Source organism: Ammospiza nelsoni, chromosome 6 (assembly GCF_027579445.1).
Source record: "Ammospiza nelsoni isolate bAmmNel1 chromosome 6, bAmmNel1.pri, whole genome shotgun sequence".
Taxonomy (NCBI): Eukaryota; Metazoa; Chordata; class Aves; order Passeriformes; family Passerellidae; genus Ammospiza; species Ammospiza nelsoni.
In genome coordinates, this window is record NC_080638.1 from 12,224,280 (window position 1) to 12,242,612 (window position 18,333).

General features: G+C 47.3%; 1 protein-coding gene across 2 annotated transcripts; it reads left to right on the forward strand.

Annotated features, from left to right (window-relative positions):
- The first annotated feature begins 96 nt into the window (after positions 1-96).
- Positions 97-15,439, forward strand: IVD (isovaleryl-CoA dehydrogenase). 2 transcript variants are annotated; one of them, XM_059473998.1, is made up of 12 exons: positions 97-228; positions 3,103-3,192; positions 4,421-4,472; positions 7,087-7,256; positions 8,678-8,771; positions 9,023-9,159; positions 9,680-9,776; positions 10,851-10,944; positions 12,077-12,158; positions 12,624-12,728; positions 13,365-13,437; positions 13,549-15,439. In XM_059473998.1, the coding sequence occupies exons 1-12, from the start codon at positions 97-99 to the stop codon at positions 13,680-13,682; spliced, it is 1,260 nt and encodes a 419-aa protein (XP_059329981.1). In that variant the 3' UTR covers positions 13,683-15,439. The 2 variants fall into 2 exon arrangements, with proteins under 2 accessions (XP_059329981.1, XP_059329982.1); XM_059473999.1 differs by lacking the exon at positions 97-228 and adding an exon at positions 499-580.
- The last annotated feature ends 2,894 nt before the right edge of the window (positions 15,440-18,333 follow it).

Here is an 18,333-nt window from a genome sequence, read left to right on the forward strand (position 1 = left end):
GTGGGCTCAGCCGCGGCCGCGCGGGAGGCGGGCACCGGGGCGGGGCGCTCGGGGGCCGGGCCGCGCCTGCGCGCGGGGCTGCGGCGGGGAGCGGCCATGGCGGCGGCGGCGCTGGGGCGCGCGGCGGGCGGGGCGCGGCGATGGCGGGCGCTGGCGGTGCCGCGGCGCGGCGGCGCGGGGCTGGCGGTGGACGACACGGTGAACGGGCTGAGCGCCGAGCAGCGCCAGGTACGGCCGGGCCGGGCCCCTCCGCGCCGCGCGGGGGTGTGGCGGGGCGGGCGGGCCCCGATTGGCCGCGGCCGGGCCGGGCCGCCCAATCCCCGCGCGAGCGGCGGGGGCGCGGCGGCCCCGGACACGCGGCCCGCGGCGGTGACCGGCCCGGCCCGGCCGTGGCCTCGGCACGGAGCGCCGCACCGCCCGAGGGAACGGCCCCTGCCTCCGCCTGCGGCCTGCCGGAGAGGCGATAATCGGCAGAAGCGTGATCGCCCAAGGAACGTTTCGGTGGGATTGCGCCACATCCTCCCAAATGGAATGTTGAAGCTCTCCCGGCTTGCTCTCCTGCCCAATGTGGCATATAAAGGTTTAGGATCATTCTTGGAACTCGATGCAGGTTGCGGCTGTGCTGCAAGGGGACACGCAGGGGCAGCACATCTCTGCTGTGGTGACCAGTGACGGGAACCAGGGAAGGGCAAGAGCTGGGTCAGGGGAGGTTTAGGCTGGGTATTGGGAAAAGGCTCTTCCTCCAGAGAGTGGTCAGGCGCTGAAACAGCTCCCCAGGGAATCGTCATAGCCCTGAAGCTACCAGAGCTCAAGGAGCGTTTGGGCAACGCTCTCAGGCACAGGGTGAGATTGTTGGGATTTCCTGTACAGAGCTGGGAGTTGGACGTTTTACTGAAAACACTGGGAAAAACAAGACTCTTATGCTGTCTTTAGTGTTAGTGTGTAAGGCATTACTTTATTCTTGTCCAAGACGTGTCTGTGTGGCTGACAAAGTTCTGACCTCCACACAATCCCAAGACACAAAACTTTTTCACTTACACATATTTAGCAAGCAAAAGTTTATCATCTGAGTTGCACCATTCTCTTTATTAATTAGTGTTCTGTTGATTTCTCACTCTTCATGCTTATCTGGCTAACTTTCTTTAGTCCTTTTATAATTTTTTCTTAAATTGGGAGTTTCCAGCTTTCTAGGCTTCAGTCTTGTCTGTATCTTCTGGTTGCTTCAACACATCTTTGAAGGGCCATAAATTTAAGATCTCAGTTGTCCAATTTTCAACTTCCTTAGGCTTTATTTATTGGAGTTTGTCAGGATTAGTTTTAGCAAACCTAAGGTTTCAGTGATTTAATGATCAGAGTAAGTGTCTGTGAAAAAGGAGCTTAACTAATGCTGACTACAAGTGGGCATGCTTACAATTAATTAAAGCAGCTAATGAGACATTAGTTAGGAAAGTTACATCATTTCCAACAGACTGATGATCCTTGTGGGTCCCTTCCAGCTCAGTGTTCTATGATCCTTAGCTTTGCTGTGTTCTGTGTGCAGCAGCAGCCAAGTGCTGACCATTCCAGATGTATTCCCTTCTGCCCAGGGCTTGGAGTGAAGGGCAGTGTCTTCCCAGGACTGTTCCACACAGGCTCCTGCCAGTGAAACACTGGAGCTACAGCCTCACTTTCCAGACAATTCTGATGGTGCAAGCACATGGATGTGCAAACTAAACTTGTTTTTCTTTCTTGCTGCAGAATTATTCCTTGCCATGATTGTGTTCATGTTTATGGCCTTATCAGCTCAAACTGACATTTCTTTGTACTATTATATTCAGCAGATTTAAAAGAAGATGCAAAATATTCATCTTGTTCCTATCTGTCTGATGGAAAAGCTAAAAAGACAAAAAACATCAGAAATAATCTCCAGTAATATTAGTGAAATTGTGAATTAAAGGCAATATAGCTGTTATAAACTGGCTTAGGGTGCCAGGGCTGCCTGTCTGACTTCATCCTCAATCTCTAATTGATTAAGACATTTTTTTATTATGATTTAAGCTTGTCTTAATTTATTTTAAGCTCTTTGCCCAAGTGTAATGCATTCAGCTTTGTCACAGTGGAAAGATATCTAATGTCTTTTGGGGTTCTCTTTAGGTTTATAAATCTAGCAATGGAGAAAAAGCTTGTTTGCTAGTACTGGAATCCAGGCTCTGTGTGACTTTGGAAATTTAACATATCTTCTCTTGTAAAAAGGAGGATACTTAGGTTTTGGTAGTCAGAGAAAGACGGAGTATGGGCATATTCTGGTTTGTTGTTCCTGCCCCTTACACAGGTTCTGGTTTAACAGCTCAGTGTTTCAGTCTCTAAAACTGTTGCTTCATCAGAATTAATGTGTGAAAATAAGGAACCAAAAAGAAAAAAAAAAAACTATTGTTCAATTCTACCATAAGATCAAGACCAAGTTTTTAAATCTTCCTGTTAAAAACATGTGAGATACTGTATACATTGTGTTAGTATGCTTATAGACTTCTATAGCATACATGTAAGTGTTCAGAGTATAAAATTTAGAAAAATATTAAGTTTTTAACACTTAATGTTAATTAACGATCAATGAACATTCCTGGCTCTATCAAATTTCCCCACTGTAGAAGGTAGCAAGGCAGGTAATGTAGTTCTAGCTTGGGACACAAACATGTTTTAATCAGTATTCCTGCTTATTGCAGGCATCTGCACACCATTAAATGATGCTGTAAGCAGCTGTGGGATGGGTTGGCACATTATAAACTCAGTTCATCAGCTTCCAAAGTTCTCTGCCCAAAAATATGCCTGAAACCCCAGTGCAGGTAGGAGTTCAGGAACATTCTCTCATGTCAGGGTAGAGTTAAGGTTAAATGCTGAGAGGGACTAAGGTACATGAAGTCTTTTATAAAAAAGACTAAAGCAGTTACCCTCTGATGTGGTATTTCAGCCAGTTACCTGAACCATGGATTTCCTTATGGTCTTGTGCTTCTGGGTTTGGGATGCTGGAGCGGCCTGGTGAGGGAGTGTTGGCAGGATCAGGGGAAGAAGATGACAATATATTGCTGAGATGTAATGGATGTGTTTTTCCTCTCCTTTTCCCAGCTTAGACAGACCATGACAAAGTTCTGCCAAGAGCATTTGGCTCCAAAGGCCCAACAGATTGACCAGGAAAATGAATTCAAAGGCATGCGGGCAAGTATTCCATGTGTGCTTCTGAAAGCCTCTCTGGGCTTTGATCTCTGCATTAGTCCAGACAATCCCAAGCTACACCACAGGAACATGTGCATTAACTTTTCAAACTTAAAAGCTACAGAGAAAACCTTTTTTTGATTTCCTGTTTTAACATTTGTTACCAACTTTCAGCAACCTGGGGCAGAACCCAGCGATAATATTCATAATAAAGATTGATAATGGTCTCGTTTGGATTCTTATCATGGGATTCCTGCCTGTCTGTTCTGGCTCCTTCCCCAAGTGTGCTTTGTATACTCCTGGCTCAGTCCCTTTCTTGGACATGAATTTCCTCTTCAGATTTGTTGTGAAAATATTGTGTACAAATGCTGAAACTTGCCTTTCTAATAAACCCAACAAATCCTGTGCCACAGGGTGCTGTGATTGATGGAAATGAGAGATCTGACTATTGGTTTTTATAAGCTCCACAAGACTCAAAAAGCTCTAAACATCTGCCAGCATTTCCTAGAGCTCTGATGTTGACATTTCCAGGGATGTATGTGCAGCTTTGAAGTGAAGTGTATAAATTTAGCCTGGCATTCCAGATGTCATCCAGAGCTATTGAATTATACTTTTTGAAGTCTCTGATAATTACTGCTGGACACCAAGGCCACGTGAGGAGCACTCACCTATGTGTCCACCACATAGCAGAGGAAAGGAGCAGCAGAGACAGGAGCACCAGGCCACGTGTGCCTCCCTGGTGACAGCATCCTTTGCTACTGCATTTTATCATGGCTGTGGCATTCCCATTTTTTTATATCCCCCGAGGATGCTTCCTTGTTGCCAGCTCCTGTTTTACTGGAAGGGTTTTAAAGTGCCATCTCATAGCTCCATATTTCCAGAGTTTTGGTAATGGATAGTTTATGCTGTTACACAAAAATTTTCATTGGAGTGGTCAGAGAGTGAAATCTTAGGAGGTGTCCTTCCAGATTTAAATTTAGGCATGTGAATTTTCACTGAATTCCACAAACTCCTCCCATGTGTAGCATAACTACTGTCCTTAAATCTGTGTGGTTTCTCAGTTCCAAGGATGGAGCTGCACTGGGGGAGGAACTGGAATTAGGGTTGTGTTTGCCTCATTCTTGTGATATCTCGCAGATAAATGGATGTGTCCAGTGAACTCCCTGGGGAAACTTGTTGTGCTGATGCCCAGACTGCCAGTTTGGGCTGATTGCATGTTCTGTATTCATAGGACTTTTGGAAGAAACTTGGAGAACTGGGAGTTCTGGGAATCACAGCCCCTGGTAAGTTTCTTTTGATCTTTTGCCTTTTGATGGGTGATACTTCAAACAAATGACAGACCACTAAAACTCTCACTTTCCAGTTCACAACAGCCTTCATTGTCTGTGATGCAGCATTCATTTTGTCCCATCTTTGCATTTAAAAAAACTCTTTCTCAACTGTTTTTCTTCTTCTCTGACTTTGGATCCTTTTTCACTGTTAGACAAAATGCCTTTCACAATTTAAAAGCACTGCTCAGAAATGGTTTCTCCAGATGTAACATACGTAGTTCAAATGTATTTGTGCCTTTCTAATATGAAGCAAGTTTGGAAGAATGAGAGGTAGAGATAAAAGTATCCCAGAACAAACATCCATCTGCAATGGGAGAAGTTAAAGGCTCTAAAATAATGCCCTGAAAAGCTGTGATAACTAATGGGGAGTGACCACAGCCAACCAGTCGGAAAAAAATCAGGGGAAATCTTATTCAGCCTTGAGCAGGTTAGTGAAAAGTGTTGTGATGAGTGTTACAGATGAGTGTGATCTGCTGAATGCACCAAGGCAGGGTAATGAGGAGAAGCCCTTAGTGGAGAAAAGCAGCTGATGGGGCCTTTCTTTCCCCATGGAAAAATCTGTTTGCTGGATGTGGCTGTGCAAAGGCTCTGCAGAATCCAGCTGAATAGCAATGCCTTGGAATAATGCCTCTGCCTCGCTTTCAGTGCTGAAAGACTCTGCATTTCTGCTTTCTCTCTCTCCTCTTCCCCATTTACTGCTGCTCCTGTTTTTCCTCACTCTTACCTTCTTTCTTCTTTGATGTTGTGCCTGAGGCTTACAGCAGTTTCCCACACTATAAATAAGCCATCCCCTCGCGAGTCCTGTCCTTCTTGATTTCCTCAAAGGTTTACCTCTCAAACCCTCCTATGCCCAGGATTTTTCACTTTATTTTGGATTGTGGAGTTTTGTGTTTCTTTATTGATGTTGATTTTGTTGGAGGAGAGTGGGATTTAGGATGTAAAGATCATGTGGAATCTTAGGAGGGTGTACACAATTAGATGGCATGTTTGGGTGCCAGTGCATCAAGTCTATTAGGGGCACATTTTGTATAACAGTGCTGTTTGTTTTCTTCCTAAAACTAAGATAACTGTGGTGTTTGTAACTTTCCATTTGTTTTATAAAGTGCAAAGTGAAGAAATGTAAATATGCTGTTTCCATGGAATGATAATACAGGCATATCATGTACGAAGAGCAGCTTTGAAAGCCCAGCATCATTTGAACACACCATGATTTGTGTTATATGAGGAGATGTCTGGCAGGATCATTTTTCCTGTTCCTCTTGCAGTGCAAAGCAGTCCTGGATTTGTGCTGCTCACAGTTACCCCACCTTTCTTGAGGCAAAAGCACCAAACCCAACCATTATATAGGAATTAATTAAAAACCCTCTTGTTTTGGCATACATGAAAAATTGTTAAGCCCATATTTTATGATACTGATAGCAAACCCTTAAACTTGGGTTTGTGGTAGGGAGAGATTTTAAAGGATAAAGTGCCCTGCAGATAGAAGCAGGAGTCAAAATGAAGGACATAGGAGCAAAGGCTGTGTGTGATGCCAGTGGCTGCGATGTTAATTTGAGGAATTTGGGACAGCAGCCCCTTGGAGCTGTGCCCTTTGGTCACTTTGAGCACAGACAGAGATTTGCTCTTACCTTGTTGCTCTTGCTTGCAGCCTCCACATTGATGATGAGTAAGTGCTCCATACTTATCTCCCTAGCTGCTCCCTGGCATTCATGTTGTAGTGCTTCTCTTAGCAGTACAACCACTTGCTTTCTACCTGGAGAACAGAGCTTTTAGGTTGGGAGGTAACTGTATTTGTGTGTCTATAAATGTGTTTAGAGGTACATGTGTGTATGTTTATGTAGGCTGTTGCCTTCTGAAGGCCATTGCGCGTTTCTCAGCCTTCTCTTTTTACCTGCCTTCTCTCTCCCTGTTCTACTCTGTGATTTTAGTCTTTACTATTAGTTTTAGGCTCAACTCTGTGTGCCTAGCTGGGGTCTCAGTGCTGCTCTGTCTCACTTTATCCTCTCTTGAAACCTACGTGCTTGTCACTGACAAATTACATTTATGGATCATTCTCGTTCTCAGTTGGCCGCTCATCAAAATTCTGGTGTCCTGCACATTTGTAGACATCCGTAGTGTCACATTTTTGAGCAGTTTGATAATTCCTCACTTGTTTAGGGGCAAACATATATGGATTTCACAAACCTTGCCTGTGTTCCTTTGTTCACCTTAAAGAGGTTGCAACTTGGTGATTTAATCTTTGTGACAATACTAAGGGTGATAAGAAGGACTCATTATTACTCAATGTCAGTAGCATGTTCAAGATGTGTCCTTGTGCATGTTCTACATATAAACTATGTTATACAAGTCAACTATGGTTTATGCCAAAGACAAAATATCCCTGTGACTTTAGGATGAGAAAAATGGAATTAAGAAAGGGTGGGGAAAGCCAGAAGTGCCCAGCTCAGGGATGGCAACAGTCAAACCCAGAGGCGTTCTCAGTGTCTTGGGTTTCATTGGAGACTGAGCCCAGCCCTGGGATCTCGTGCACGTGGTGGGTAACATGAGCTTTCTCCTCTCTTGCCAGCGGAATACGGTGGCTCTGCCCTGGGGTACCTGGACCACGTGGTGGTGATGGAGGAGATCTCCCGAGCCTCAGCATCCGTGGGGCTCAGTTACGGGGCCCACTCCAACCTGTGCATCAACCAGCTCGTGCGCAACGGCAACGAGGCCCAGAAGCACAAGTACCTGCCCAAGGTGTGTGCCTGGAGGAGGGGAGCACTGCAAAGCTTTTGGGCCCTGGCTGCAAGGATGGCATCTTAAGCAGCAGCAGATTTCAGTGACCAAACCTTAGGAAATACTGAACATGCCAAACTTGCCCTTCTCTGGCTTGTCAGTTCTTATCCTATTAATCCATATTGACCTCATCCCACGCCCGTGTCCTTGTCTGCAGGCAGCACAGCCCAGCTGTCTGCAGTCATGTTACTAAGGGAGGCTTTGAGGTGACACTGGAGAATATTCTTTCAAATTCCCAAATTACTTTAAGATCTCTGAATGAAAGTCACTGCTTTTCTATTTTATTTTCTCCATTTCTCACTGCCTAAATGCTTGGTTTGGCTGTTAATTAACCACATGTGAAACTTCATCATCACTTGGGGCATTGATGTTGCAACTCAGAAGTGCATTAATTAGATTTCCGTTTTTAAATGCATATAAAAACAATGAGCACATTGAATCCCAGCTACTGAGATTATCAGTGGAATTATCAGCACAAGAAACTTGATTTAAACAACATGCAAAGTACAGTGTCACTTCCTCAAAGCACTGTGCAGCCTGCAAATGTGTAACCCCAAATTGTCCTCCTTCCTCAGGTATATTTTCATGCTTCATTCTCTGCCTTTCAATGAGATGTGAAGTCACTTCAGCTCTGACTTGTTTTGGCTCCTGACAGAGCACTTAAATGTGCTTAACTAGATTTGAGCACTTCATGGGGACTTCTGTAGCAATGCACTGATGTATTGAATTGGTTGAACATATCTTAAGCATTGAGTCGTCTTTTTTTTAAAAAAATAGAGATCAAAAGGAGGAGAAGATGGATGAAAGTACACAGGGAGGGGAAAAAAAAGGCAAGGAGAAAAGGGCAGGATGAAATAACAGTGAGGCAGAAGCAACAGCTCTGTCAGAGCCTGGTGTGAGCAGGCACAGGAGGAGGGTCCATCTGCTGTTGTGGGGTGAGTGTGGGGGGACTGTGCTATGAGAACATTGCAGAGAACTTCCCCATGCCTTTTCACCCCCTCGTTGGCCTTCTGTGTTCACCAGCTCATGTTTGTGTAAAAGGGCAGCAGAAAGCCCAGGCAGGAGCTGGGGACAGGCATATGGCTGCCTGCATGGTTCCTTGGCACCTTCCTCATGTGTTGTGCAAGCAGGGCTGTGCTTGTGTAGCTGAGACAGAGCTGAGTCACCCTTCTCATCCCTCTGGGGTTTGGTTCTGTTCCTTCGTGCAGTGCAAGGGAGCTCCTTGCTCGGGCTGTGCTGGGAGCTGCAGCTCTTGTTTGAGTTCCTGTGGAGAGCAGTGACTGTGGAGGTGCAGTGCAGGAAAACAGGCCAGGGGGCTAAAGAGGGAACACAAACCATGCTGCTGGACTTCATCTTTTGCTAATATTTGTCCTTTCTTCCAGCTAATCAGTGGGGAGCACATTGGAGCCTTAGCCATGAGTGAGCCAAATTCTGGCTCTGATGTTGTGTCCATGAAGCTGAAAGCAGACAAGAAAGGTAAAGCTTGTCCTGTGCTGCCCAGGGAGGTGCTGGAGGCCACATCCCTGCAGGTGTTCAAAAAGAATTTGCCCATGGCACTCAGTGCTCTGGTCTGGTTCACAAGGTGGTGATGGGCCAAAGGCTGGATTTGATTATCTTGGAGGTCTTTTCCAACCTAAGTGATTCTGGGAAGCCTGTTAGGGAATAAATGGAGTGGAAATAGCAGTGTTGCTGTCATGAGCTAACAGATTTCATCTCTTGGCTTCCAGGAGACTTCTTTGTTTTGAATGGGAACAAGTTCTGGATCACAAACGGGCCGGATGCGGACGTTCTCATCGTCTACGCTAAAACCGACATGAACGCTGTCCCGGCCTCCCAAGGCATAACTGCCTTCATCGTGGAGAGGGTAGGGACACTCATTCCCACAGGGTTTTAAAGCAGAATCCTTCACCTTAACAGCCTCATTTGGAAGTCAGCTGGTTTTCCTTCCATAGCTGCCTCTTCCTCAAAGACAAACTACTTTCTGCCTTTCAGACAGGAAAGGAACATTCAATAAAATGGAATCTGAGATCAGTAAACCTTCTGATGGACATAACTTCATTATTAGAACAGTTCAGTTCCTGGCAGAGCTTCCAACCCTTGCTGTAGGAGAGCCTATGTGGGCAGCTGTCCAAATAACTTATTTATTTGCTGTTTATGTGCATTAGAAAATGGGTGCACAGGGTTCATATGTGTGTGTTTCTTTGTCCATTTGCTTTCTCTGCACTTGCACTTAGACCTGGTCTTGTTCTTAGGTCACTTTATCTCCCTCCTGGCACCCTACACGTGTTCCTGTGGTCAGGGGAATTTCACAGATATCTCATAATTTTTTTTAAGTCTGTTGGAACTAAGATGTGAAATATATTTTTACTGCTTTGACTTTGCAGGGAATGCAAGGTTTCAGGACAGCCCAGAAGCTGGATAAGCTGGGAATGAGAGGGTCTAATACCTGTGAATTGATCTTTGAAGACTGCAAGGTCCCTGGTGAGTTGGGTTCAAATCATGGTAGTTTCCTGTGTTCTTGATCAGATTAATTGGATCACTAATTGCACACACGTTCAGCCTGTGACCTGGAGGGCTTTGCAGATGCTTATCTCTCTCTAGCAGCCTCTGAGGGAGCTGATGGGACTGAAAAGTGCAATCTGCTGGATTGGAGGGAAGGGAGCACATCGTTTGCTCCCTTCACCCTCTTCACCCTGCTCTTTCACCCTCATGGACCTAGTTCTTAACCACAGCTACTCCAAAGCCTTGCTGAAGCTCTCCAAGAAATTTGTTTCCATTAGAGGTCCTGTCTTGTATGGAGCTGAGCTACTTTGCCCTAAAGGTTTTTTCACCGGAGACTTTCCAGCAGGCTTTGTAACACTTCTGAGTTCTTTTGGGGCCAGGGCCTGAAAATGGACATCCTTTCCCATGTTTGTAAGCACAACAGAGGCCTCTGTAATAGCAGTATTTGTTATTCCAGTGGCAATTTTTGTTGATAGAAAAATTCCAGCCTTTCTAGAGCAAATGGAGAAGATGTCTTACCATTAAAATAATGATTGCACATTTGCAGAGCAAGGAGCTCTCCTGCTCCCCATATACACCTCCAAAAGCTAAAGTGGAAGAGTTTCAGCTGAAACCTAACATTTCTAACTGTGTTGGATGCCTCCACCCTGAAATCATCAAGGCCAGTGCCCCGGTGCTCTGATCATGTCCCAGGAGTCATCCACAGGGAACAGCATGTTCTCGTGGAAAGAGGATGATGACGTGGAGAAGCACATCACTGCAGTGTTGGAAGTTAATGCACTTGGCACTCTGGCTCCTTCTAATCTTTGGCTTTGGAAGTTGAAACAGTTTTTTTCCAGGAAATTTTTCAGGCTATTCAGTCATTTTTGATAGAATCCCAGGATGGTTTGGGCTGGAAGGAACCTTAAGCTCATCCAGTCCCACCCCGTGTCGTGGGCAGGGACACCTTCCACTGGCCCAGGTTGCTCCTCTCCCCAGTGAACACAGGCCCTCAGTGAGCAGCTTGTCTGAGTTTTACACATAAATAAATCACTTTTCCTTTGCTCTTTGCAGCTGAAAATGTCTTGGGGACACTGAGCAAAGGAGTGTATGTTCTGATGAGTGGATTGGACCTGGAGAGGCTCGTGCTGTCCGGGGGCCCCCTGGGGTAAGGGATTGTCATCTTTTGTAGGTTGTAAGGCCAGAAGGGTCCTTGGTGATTGCCAGACCTGGTGAGGATCCCTTGGGGCCTGCAGCTCTTGGTAGGATGGATCCTGGATGGAGAACTGGGTTACTGGGGCAGCAGGAGAGAAAAGGCTGGGTCAGATGTGGGAAGGAAGCAAGGTGCAAGGAGGTCCTGTGGCTGCTGGGTGTCCCAGTCAAAACCAGCACAGAACTCCAGCACCAGCACAGCTGCTCAACTGGGCTCTCCTGAAGGTGCTCAAGGCCCTCTCAGCAGCCACTGCTCACTCAAATGTGCTCTGAGCTCTCATCCCTGAGCTCTCAGCTCCTCATGTAGTGATTTTCCAATTTGAAAGCATCTCTGTGAAGCCCCATGTGAGGGGCAAGGGATGAGAGAAGCAATGCCAGAAAGAACATTTGCAAGTCTGCCTGCCAGTGTCCACTGTCACTCCAGAGCATGCTTTGGAAATTATCAGTCTTGATAAAAAAAATTTCCAGAGATATAAGTCTGCTTCAGTCCCCAGTGGCTGGTTTGTGTATCCCTATGTTATTACTCAGGGAATAACCAGCACATTTGTGTTATCAATTCCTTAGAATCTAACACACTATCTAGAGACTACAAAACTGGTCTGTTCCTCATTTATTCAATCCTTACGCTCCCCAGTAATCATTGGCACCCCACAGTCCTTTTGTCCTCCTGAGTGGTCTCTCTGGGCTAATCCTCTTGTGGAAAGATCAACTTCCACAAAGCATGAGGAGGATTTTTTCCCCTCCTCCTTCTTACCTGTGCTTGTTTTTTTGTTTTTTTTTTATGGTATTGGTTGTTATTCCTTGAGTTGAGGGCCTCTGGAGGTAAGAGGAGCACAAACTGTCCTGGCTGTGGTTATGAGAAAGCTCTTCAAATCTCAGTCCCCTGAATTAAAAGGTCAGACCTTCTCACAGGATGTCCCAAATGAGCACTGGGGAGAAATATGGGATCTTGTTTGAGTGGAGCTGTAGGAAGACAGCAGGATATCACTTTATCTATGAGGACCTTTTTGCCTTGGGTTACATTTCCAAAGGTAAATCATTATTAATTAATAGTTCCACTGTTTCCCTTTTCCCTCTTCTCTTCTTAGGCTCATGCAAGCTGTTCTTGACCATGCAATTCCATACCTGCATGTCAGAGAAGCATTTGGACAGAAAATTGGTCACTTCCAGGTGAGGCAGAAAAGGAATTGGGACTTTTTGTCCTCTTTTCTCTTTAAAACTAAGAAGACCGAGAGCTTTGTTGTGGTGAGGGCTTTGCATGGAGGAGGTCACCTGCTGTTTGTGCTGGGGCTGCATGATGTGGTAATGAGCAGCCTGGGGTAGTGGAAGATTCCTGCTCATGGCAGAGATGGAATTGGATGAACTTTAAGGTCCCTTCCAACTCAGGGAATCCTGGGATGCTGTGATGTGGTGAGAAGGTGGAAAGATCTCTGAGCCTGCTCCCCTGAAATCACTGTTGGTGGATGTGGGACTGTAGCTGATATCTAGGGGTCTGTGGCTTAACAGAACCTCCAGCTCCCTCATGTCTGCTGGGTCCAAGTCTCCTCCCATGTCCAATTCTTCTGAGGTATTTTGGGGAATGGGTGGTTCCCCTCACCCCCGCTAATTAATGTCCCTTGTCTTTGGGCCGTGCAGCTCATGCAGGGCAAGATGGCAGACATGTACACGCGGCTCATGGCCTGCCGGCAGTACGTCTACAACGTGGCCAAAGCCTGTGACCAGGGCCACTTCAATGCCAAGGTAAGCTCAACTCCTCCCTGGGCTGTATGTCCTGGGGCAATTCCTCCAGTCCCAGAGCCTCAGCTGGGGGTACCCTCTGTACAACAAGTCCCCACAGCCCAAAGGGTCCTTTTCTCACACCTAAAGTACCTTTTTTCACTCACAAATTAAAAGCAAACCTCCTTTTACAAGGCAGAAGATTTAGCAGCATCAGTAGGTGTTTATTGGAAGCCCAGACAGATGTCCTGGTTGTTGTAAGGGCTGTAGCAGTTGTTAGAGGTGTTATCACCTCCACCTGTCACCACGCTTCGGTTGGAGGAGGATGCTGTTTAACAGTGGGATCACAAATCCCTGCATCCCAAAGCAAATCATGTTGGTCTCCTGGGGGATTGATGGGCCTTTGTGAGAGAGCCATCTTCTCTGGTGCACTTTTTATTTTTTTCCTTCTTCTGTCTTCATGGGACCTTTACAGACCTGCTGTGAGTGTTCTGTAGTAACAGGAACACTGCTGGAGCTCCCTGTCCCTGTGCTTTGTATTCAAGTAGTTCAGGGTTCTTGGCAGGTGTCTGCAGAGTGATGGCAGCATGAGGGCAGCACAGGGACTGGAGATGGGCAGGTGACACCTCTCCTGACTGTCCCTTTGTGACTGTCCCGTAGGACTGCGCCGGAGTGATCCTGTACTCAGCAGAGTGTGCGACGCAGGTGGCCCTGGACGGGATCCAGTGCCTGGGTGAGTCACTGATGGCTGGACAGAGCCAAGCACAGTGCAAGAACATTTCCCTCTGCTGTCCCACCCCGGAATCAGGGACAAGGAGTGACTTGTGGCTTTTTTGTGTGGCAGGTGGGAACGGTTACATCAATGATTACCCTATGGGGCGCTTCCTGCGCGACGCCAAGCTCTACGAGATCGGGGCGGGCACCAGCGAGGTGCGCAGGCTTGTCATCGGCAGGGCCTTCAACGCCACCTTCAAGTAATGCCACCACTGCAGAGGCAGCACCACGACCACCATGAGGCCTTGACCGTGAGGCTGGAGCGCACAACTCGGCTTCTTCCTGCCTGCCATTCCAGCTTTGTCACTTGTGGAGTCCCCTCTGCCTGCTCTGGGAAGAGATGCTGCTGGACTGGCTTGGACAAAATGAATCAGAGGGTACATGGAAGAAGTGTTTTTTCTCTTTTGTGATCATCCTGATTCATGGTGTCCATGAGCTATTGATTCTCAGTTTTGCAAGGCAGACATTCATCCACCCCACCAGGCAGGCTGGCAAGGGGTGTGCAGCCACTGCACACAGAAAGTCAAGCCAAACCCACCAAAATGGACAATAAGGGAACAACTTTGTTCTTACCAAAAAGCCTTTAGTGCCATTAAACAGTTAGGATTTAGCATATTGCCATCGGAAGGTGAAACCTCCTGCTGTGTCCTTCCAATGGGATTATACCTTCCATTTTGGGAACGTGACACCAACCACATTGAAGGGTTGCTGTCATGAGCACTTAAAGTCATCTGTGCATAAGCAGCGTTTTAGGTGCTGATTCCTAAAACCTCCTTAATTCCCATGTGTGTTGCTTTGCAGAATTCCTTTCCTATTTGCAGCTTTCCTATTCTGGCTGCTTCTGGAGTTATTTGGGTGCAAGCCCAAGTCCTTGCTGCGCTGACTGACTGCTCCCACCAGGTCATTCTCTCAGAGTCATCACCATCCATCACTCTGGGGACAAGTTAACACATCAGAGCTGTGTTGTGCCATCTGTGAATGAAGCAGGCAGAAAGAGCTGATTTCTTTGGAGTTTGGTTCCCTCTGAAGGTTGTTGGTTTTGTTGTTTTGGCCAAGCCTGTCCTCACACTCCAACTCTGGGCAGCTGAGCAATGTGTTTGTGAGTTATCTCAGTGCATCTTGTATCCAGCAAATCACGGCTTATCCAGCTTTTTAAAGGAAATTGCCCAGCGTCCTGCCAGCCTTTAAGTGTGAATCAGAAATGGAAATGGGCTGCTGGAAATGTGATTGAACAGTTGATTGAACAGTTAATTAAACCGTTGCCATGTAGGCAGTTCCCAGCAGTTTTAACAAAACTCACTTTCCACTGTGTGTATTTGTTTAGTTATAGTTGACTCCTGTCTATACCAGGTGACAATAGACTAGAATTTTAAAATGCCACAGATGGAAGACAGTTCACTTTTCTGGATTGCCAGGTAGGTCACCAAGAGTTTATAAAAGTCACAAAGAGTCAGAAAGAGCTTCTGAAGTCCTGGTGGTAACACCTTCCTCCAAAGCTTCATATTTATTCAGCCTCAGTGGGTGGCTGTCACTCAGGAAGTGTCCCAGGGTTTAATTTTCAGCCTAAATCTCTGGATAGGGGGTGGACAGAGGTGCTTTGTCAGGAATATTTTGTTGAGCTGCATCTGAAAATGCTGTGGAAGTGAATCTTGAGGTGCACTTCAGACAGGAGATACTCAGTGCATTGGTGTCCACGGATGTAAGAATTTAGTTATATGACCAGACATTTATGTTTTGTCACAAAATTAATCTTGGACCACTGTTAAGATCCATTCCTGCCACAGCAACTTTTCTAGGGAGTGTCAGAGCCCTGACAGGATGGTGTGAGATTCAGATTGTTAAAATTACGTTTTCTAAGGTGGAAGGAACCCAGAGATTTTTAAACCTGTCCTTCAGCATTGGAGAGGTCTGGTTTTAATACACATAATAAATAATGCCTTCACTTTCCAGGCTGATCAGCACCTTGGAGTTGAAGATAAAATGAATCAATATCTAACAGATCTTGGGACAGGGGCAGGGACAGATTCATAAATCCTCAGCAGGGTTGTATTATTCAAATCTCACTCCCTTCCATAGCAGCTGCCTTGGGAAAGGGATGGGAGAGCTTTTTAGGGGAAAAGAGGGTTAATCTTTGTACTATACTAAAAAAATAAGCTTTTGCTGTGGCCTGTGCTCTTGGGAGGGCCCCAGCAGAGGGGAAGTGAAGGCTCTGCTACCCACCAAAGCACATCCAGGCTGGCAGCAGCAACAGCCACGGTGTTGCTTTCCCTGCCTGTCCTTCTGTCTTCCCAACCACAGCTTTTCCCCATAATTCTCATTTAAAAGAAATACATTCACAGAGATCATGCAGGCTGTGCTTTAGCTCCTCTGGAGAGCAGCAGAGCTAACAGGGAAAACACAGGGGGCTGTGCTGCTGGATATCACCTGCATGGTTTCTGCTGGGGATATGTGATGGAAATTGCCCTGGCCTGACAGCCTTTGGCTGCTGGCAGGGCTGGATGTGCTGCATCTTCCCTGCTTTTCAAGATCCTTGCCCTGTTTGCAGCTGGCTGGCTGCTGAGCAGAGAAGGCATGGAGAGCAGTGGGGGGAATTGAATAATTGAATGAAGATATGCTGTGGGTTGACCCTGGCTGGGTGCCAGGCACCCACCAAAGCTTATCACTGGCCTCCACAGCTGGACAGGGAGAGAAAATATAACAAAGGTTCATGGGTTGAGATAAGGATTGGAAGAGATCCCTCACCCAAAACTGTCAGGCAAAACTGACTCGAATTAGAGATGTTAATTGAATTTATTACTGACAAAATCAGAGCACAATAATGAGAGGTAAAAAACCTCAAAAACATCTTCCCTCCTTCCCTTCTCTAACTCCTCCCCCCACAGCAGCGCAGGGAGACGGAAATGGTGGTTACAGTCAGTTCATCACAAGTTGTTTCTGCTGCTGCTCAGGGAGAGGAGTCCTTCCCGTGCTCCAGCTTGGGGTCCCTCCCACGGGAGACAGCTCTCCATGAACTTCTCCAATGTGAGTCCATCCCATGGGCAGCAGCTCTCCATGTACTGCTGCAGTGTGGGTCATTCTTCCACAGAACAATGGGGTCAGTCCTTCAGACTCAGCCTGCTCCAAGGTGATCCCCCACAGGTTCACAAGTCCTACCAGGAAATCTGCTCTAGTATGGGCTCCTCTCTCCATGGGTCTGCAGGTCCCTGGACAGGCATGGACTGCCAACAGGTTCACAGCCTCCTCTCAGGCACCCCCCTGCTCCAGTGTGGGGTCCTCTGCATGTTGCAGGTGGATCTCTACACACCCATAGCCCTCTGTGGGCTGCAGGGGGACAACCTGCTACACCATCTCTGTACCACAGGCTGTAGGGGCACCTCAGCTCGCACCTGGAGCAGCTCCTGCTCCTCCTGCACCACACCTTGCTGTCTGCAGGGCAGTTCCTCTCACACATTCTCACCCTGCTCCTATCTAGACCCAATTCTTTCTGCCTAATAAGTTTCTTCTTCTTAAATATGTCATCCCAGAGGTGTCACCACCATTCCTGATTGGCTCAGCCTTGCCGCATCCATCTTGGAGCTGCCTGGAATAGGCTCTGCTGGACATGGGGAAACCTCCTGGCAGCTTCTCACAGAGCCACCCCTGTAGCCCTCTGGCTACCGAAACCTTGCCACAAACCCAGTACAAGGTAACAGAGAGTTTATTTCAGCAGTGTGGCATTCAGAATGAGGTTCATTTAATGACAGGAAAAGAGGGTGTAGCCTCAAGCTGCACCAGAGAAGTTCAGGTGGGATATAAAGAAGAATTTCTTTACAGAAAGAGTGGTCAGACAGTGAAAGGGGCTGTCCAGGTAGGTGGTGGAGTCCCCATCCCTGGAGGTGTCCAAGGAATGATTGGATGTGGTGCTCAGTGCTCTGGGCTGAGTGACAAGATGGGGGTCAGGCACAAGTTGGACTCGGTGATCAGCTTGTGGTAGAAAAGCTGGGCTCACACTGAGCTGGGGCACTGCTAGAGTTTCATCCAGAAACTCAAGGGAAAAGTGGAAGATGCAGTGGGGAAGATGGGCTTGGACATCTCCAGTGTTCTGCCTCATGCTTCCCAGGCAGAAGGGACCACATCTCCTTCCAGTTTTGGACAGAGCATGAGTTTAAACAGAGGCTGTGTTTGGGGGGCTGCCCACAGTGTGAGGGACTTGTTTGCTTTATGCACACACAAGGGACATGGTGTTAAAATCAGTTTGTGAGGTAAAACTGCTGCACGGGGTCTGTGGGGCCAGCTGGGCTTACAGCCCCTTTGCCCCAGGAGCCATGGCCCCGTCATGGGGCTGGGCTGTGGTTAAAGCAAATCTTGCCTTGTCAAGCGAGGTCAAACCACACCAAGAGGTACAGGATGTGGGAGAGGAACTCGTGTTTGCACAGCACCTCAGGCAAGGCAGTGGCTCTCCCCAGTCCTCCACAGAGACCAGGCTGCAGTGGTTTACCTCCCAAAAAAAAAGGTGCTGAGTCCCGCTGGGGCTGCCAGATGGGATTCACAGCCTACTGCATTGCTGTGGGACCAGTGTCTCCCTCTCAGCAGCTCCTTGGAGAGCCCCTCTGTCCCGTGCTCTGTCTCACTGCCTGTCCTCCTGCTTTCTGGGCAGTGGGGAGTGCGTGTGCTTGTGTATATGTGTGACAGAGGATGTGGTTTCTTGCCTGTGGAGCTGGTCCACGAGCAGAAGGGAGGCTTTGGTAGCCTGTGGGAAGAATGATGTTTCCCTCCCGTGCTGGGCTTTGAGCAATTTCAGTACAGGGTGACACATAACAAAAGTGTCATCGCGTCCTGATTTCACTGTACAGAGATGTGCTGAAGCCAAGCCCTA

What these genes read in the sequence shown, in the direction of transcription:
- IVD (XM_059473998.1), top strand. Translation starts at nt 97, where the DNA reads ATGGCGGCGGCGGCGCTGGGGCGCGCGGCGGGCGGGGCGCGGCGATGG. An exon ending in CTGCCTTCATCGTGGAGAGG is followed by an intron (nt 9,160 to 9,679) that starts GTAGGGACACTC and finishes TTGACTTTGCAG; the next exon opens with GGAATGCAAGGTTTCAGGAC. An exon ending in GGACGGGATCCAGTGCCTGG is followed by an intron (nt 13,438 to 13,548) that starts GTGAGTCACTGA and finishes TTTGTGTGGCAG; the next exon opens with GTGGGAACGGTTACATCAAT.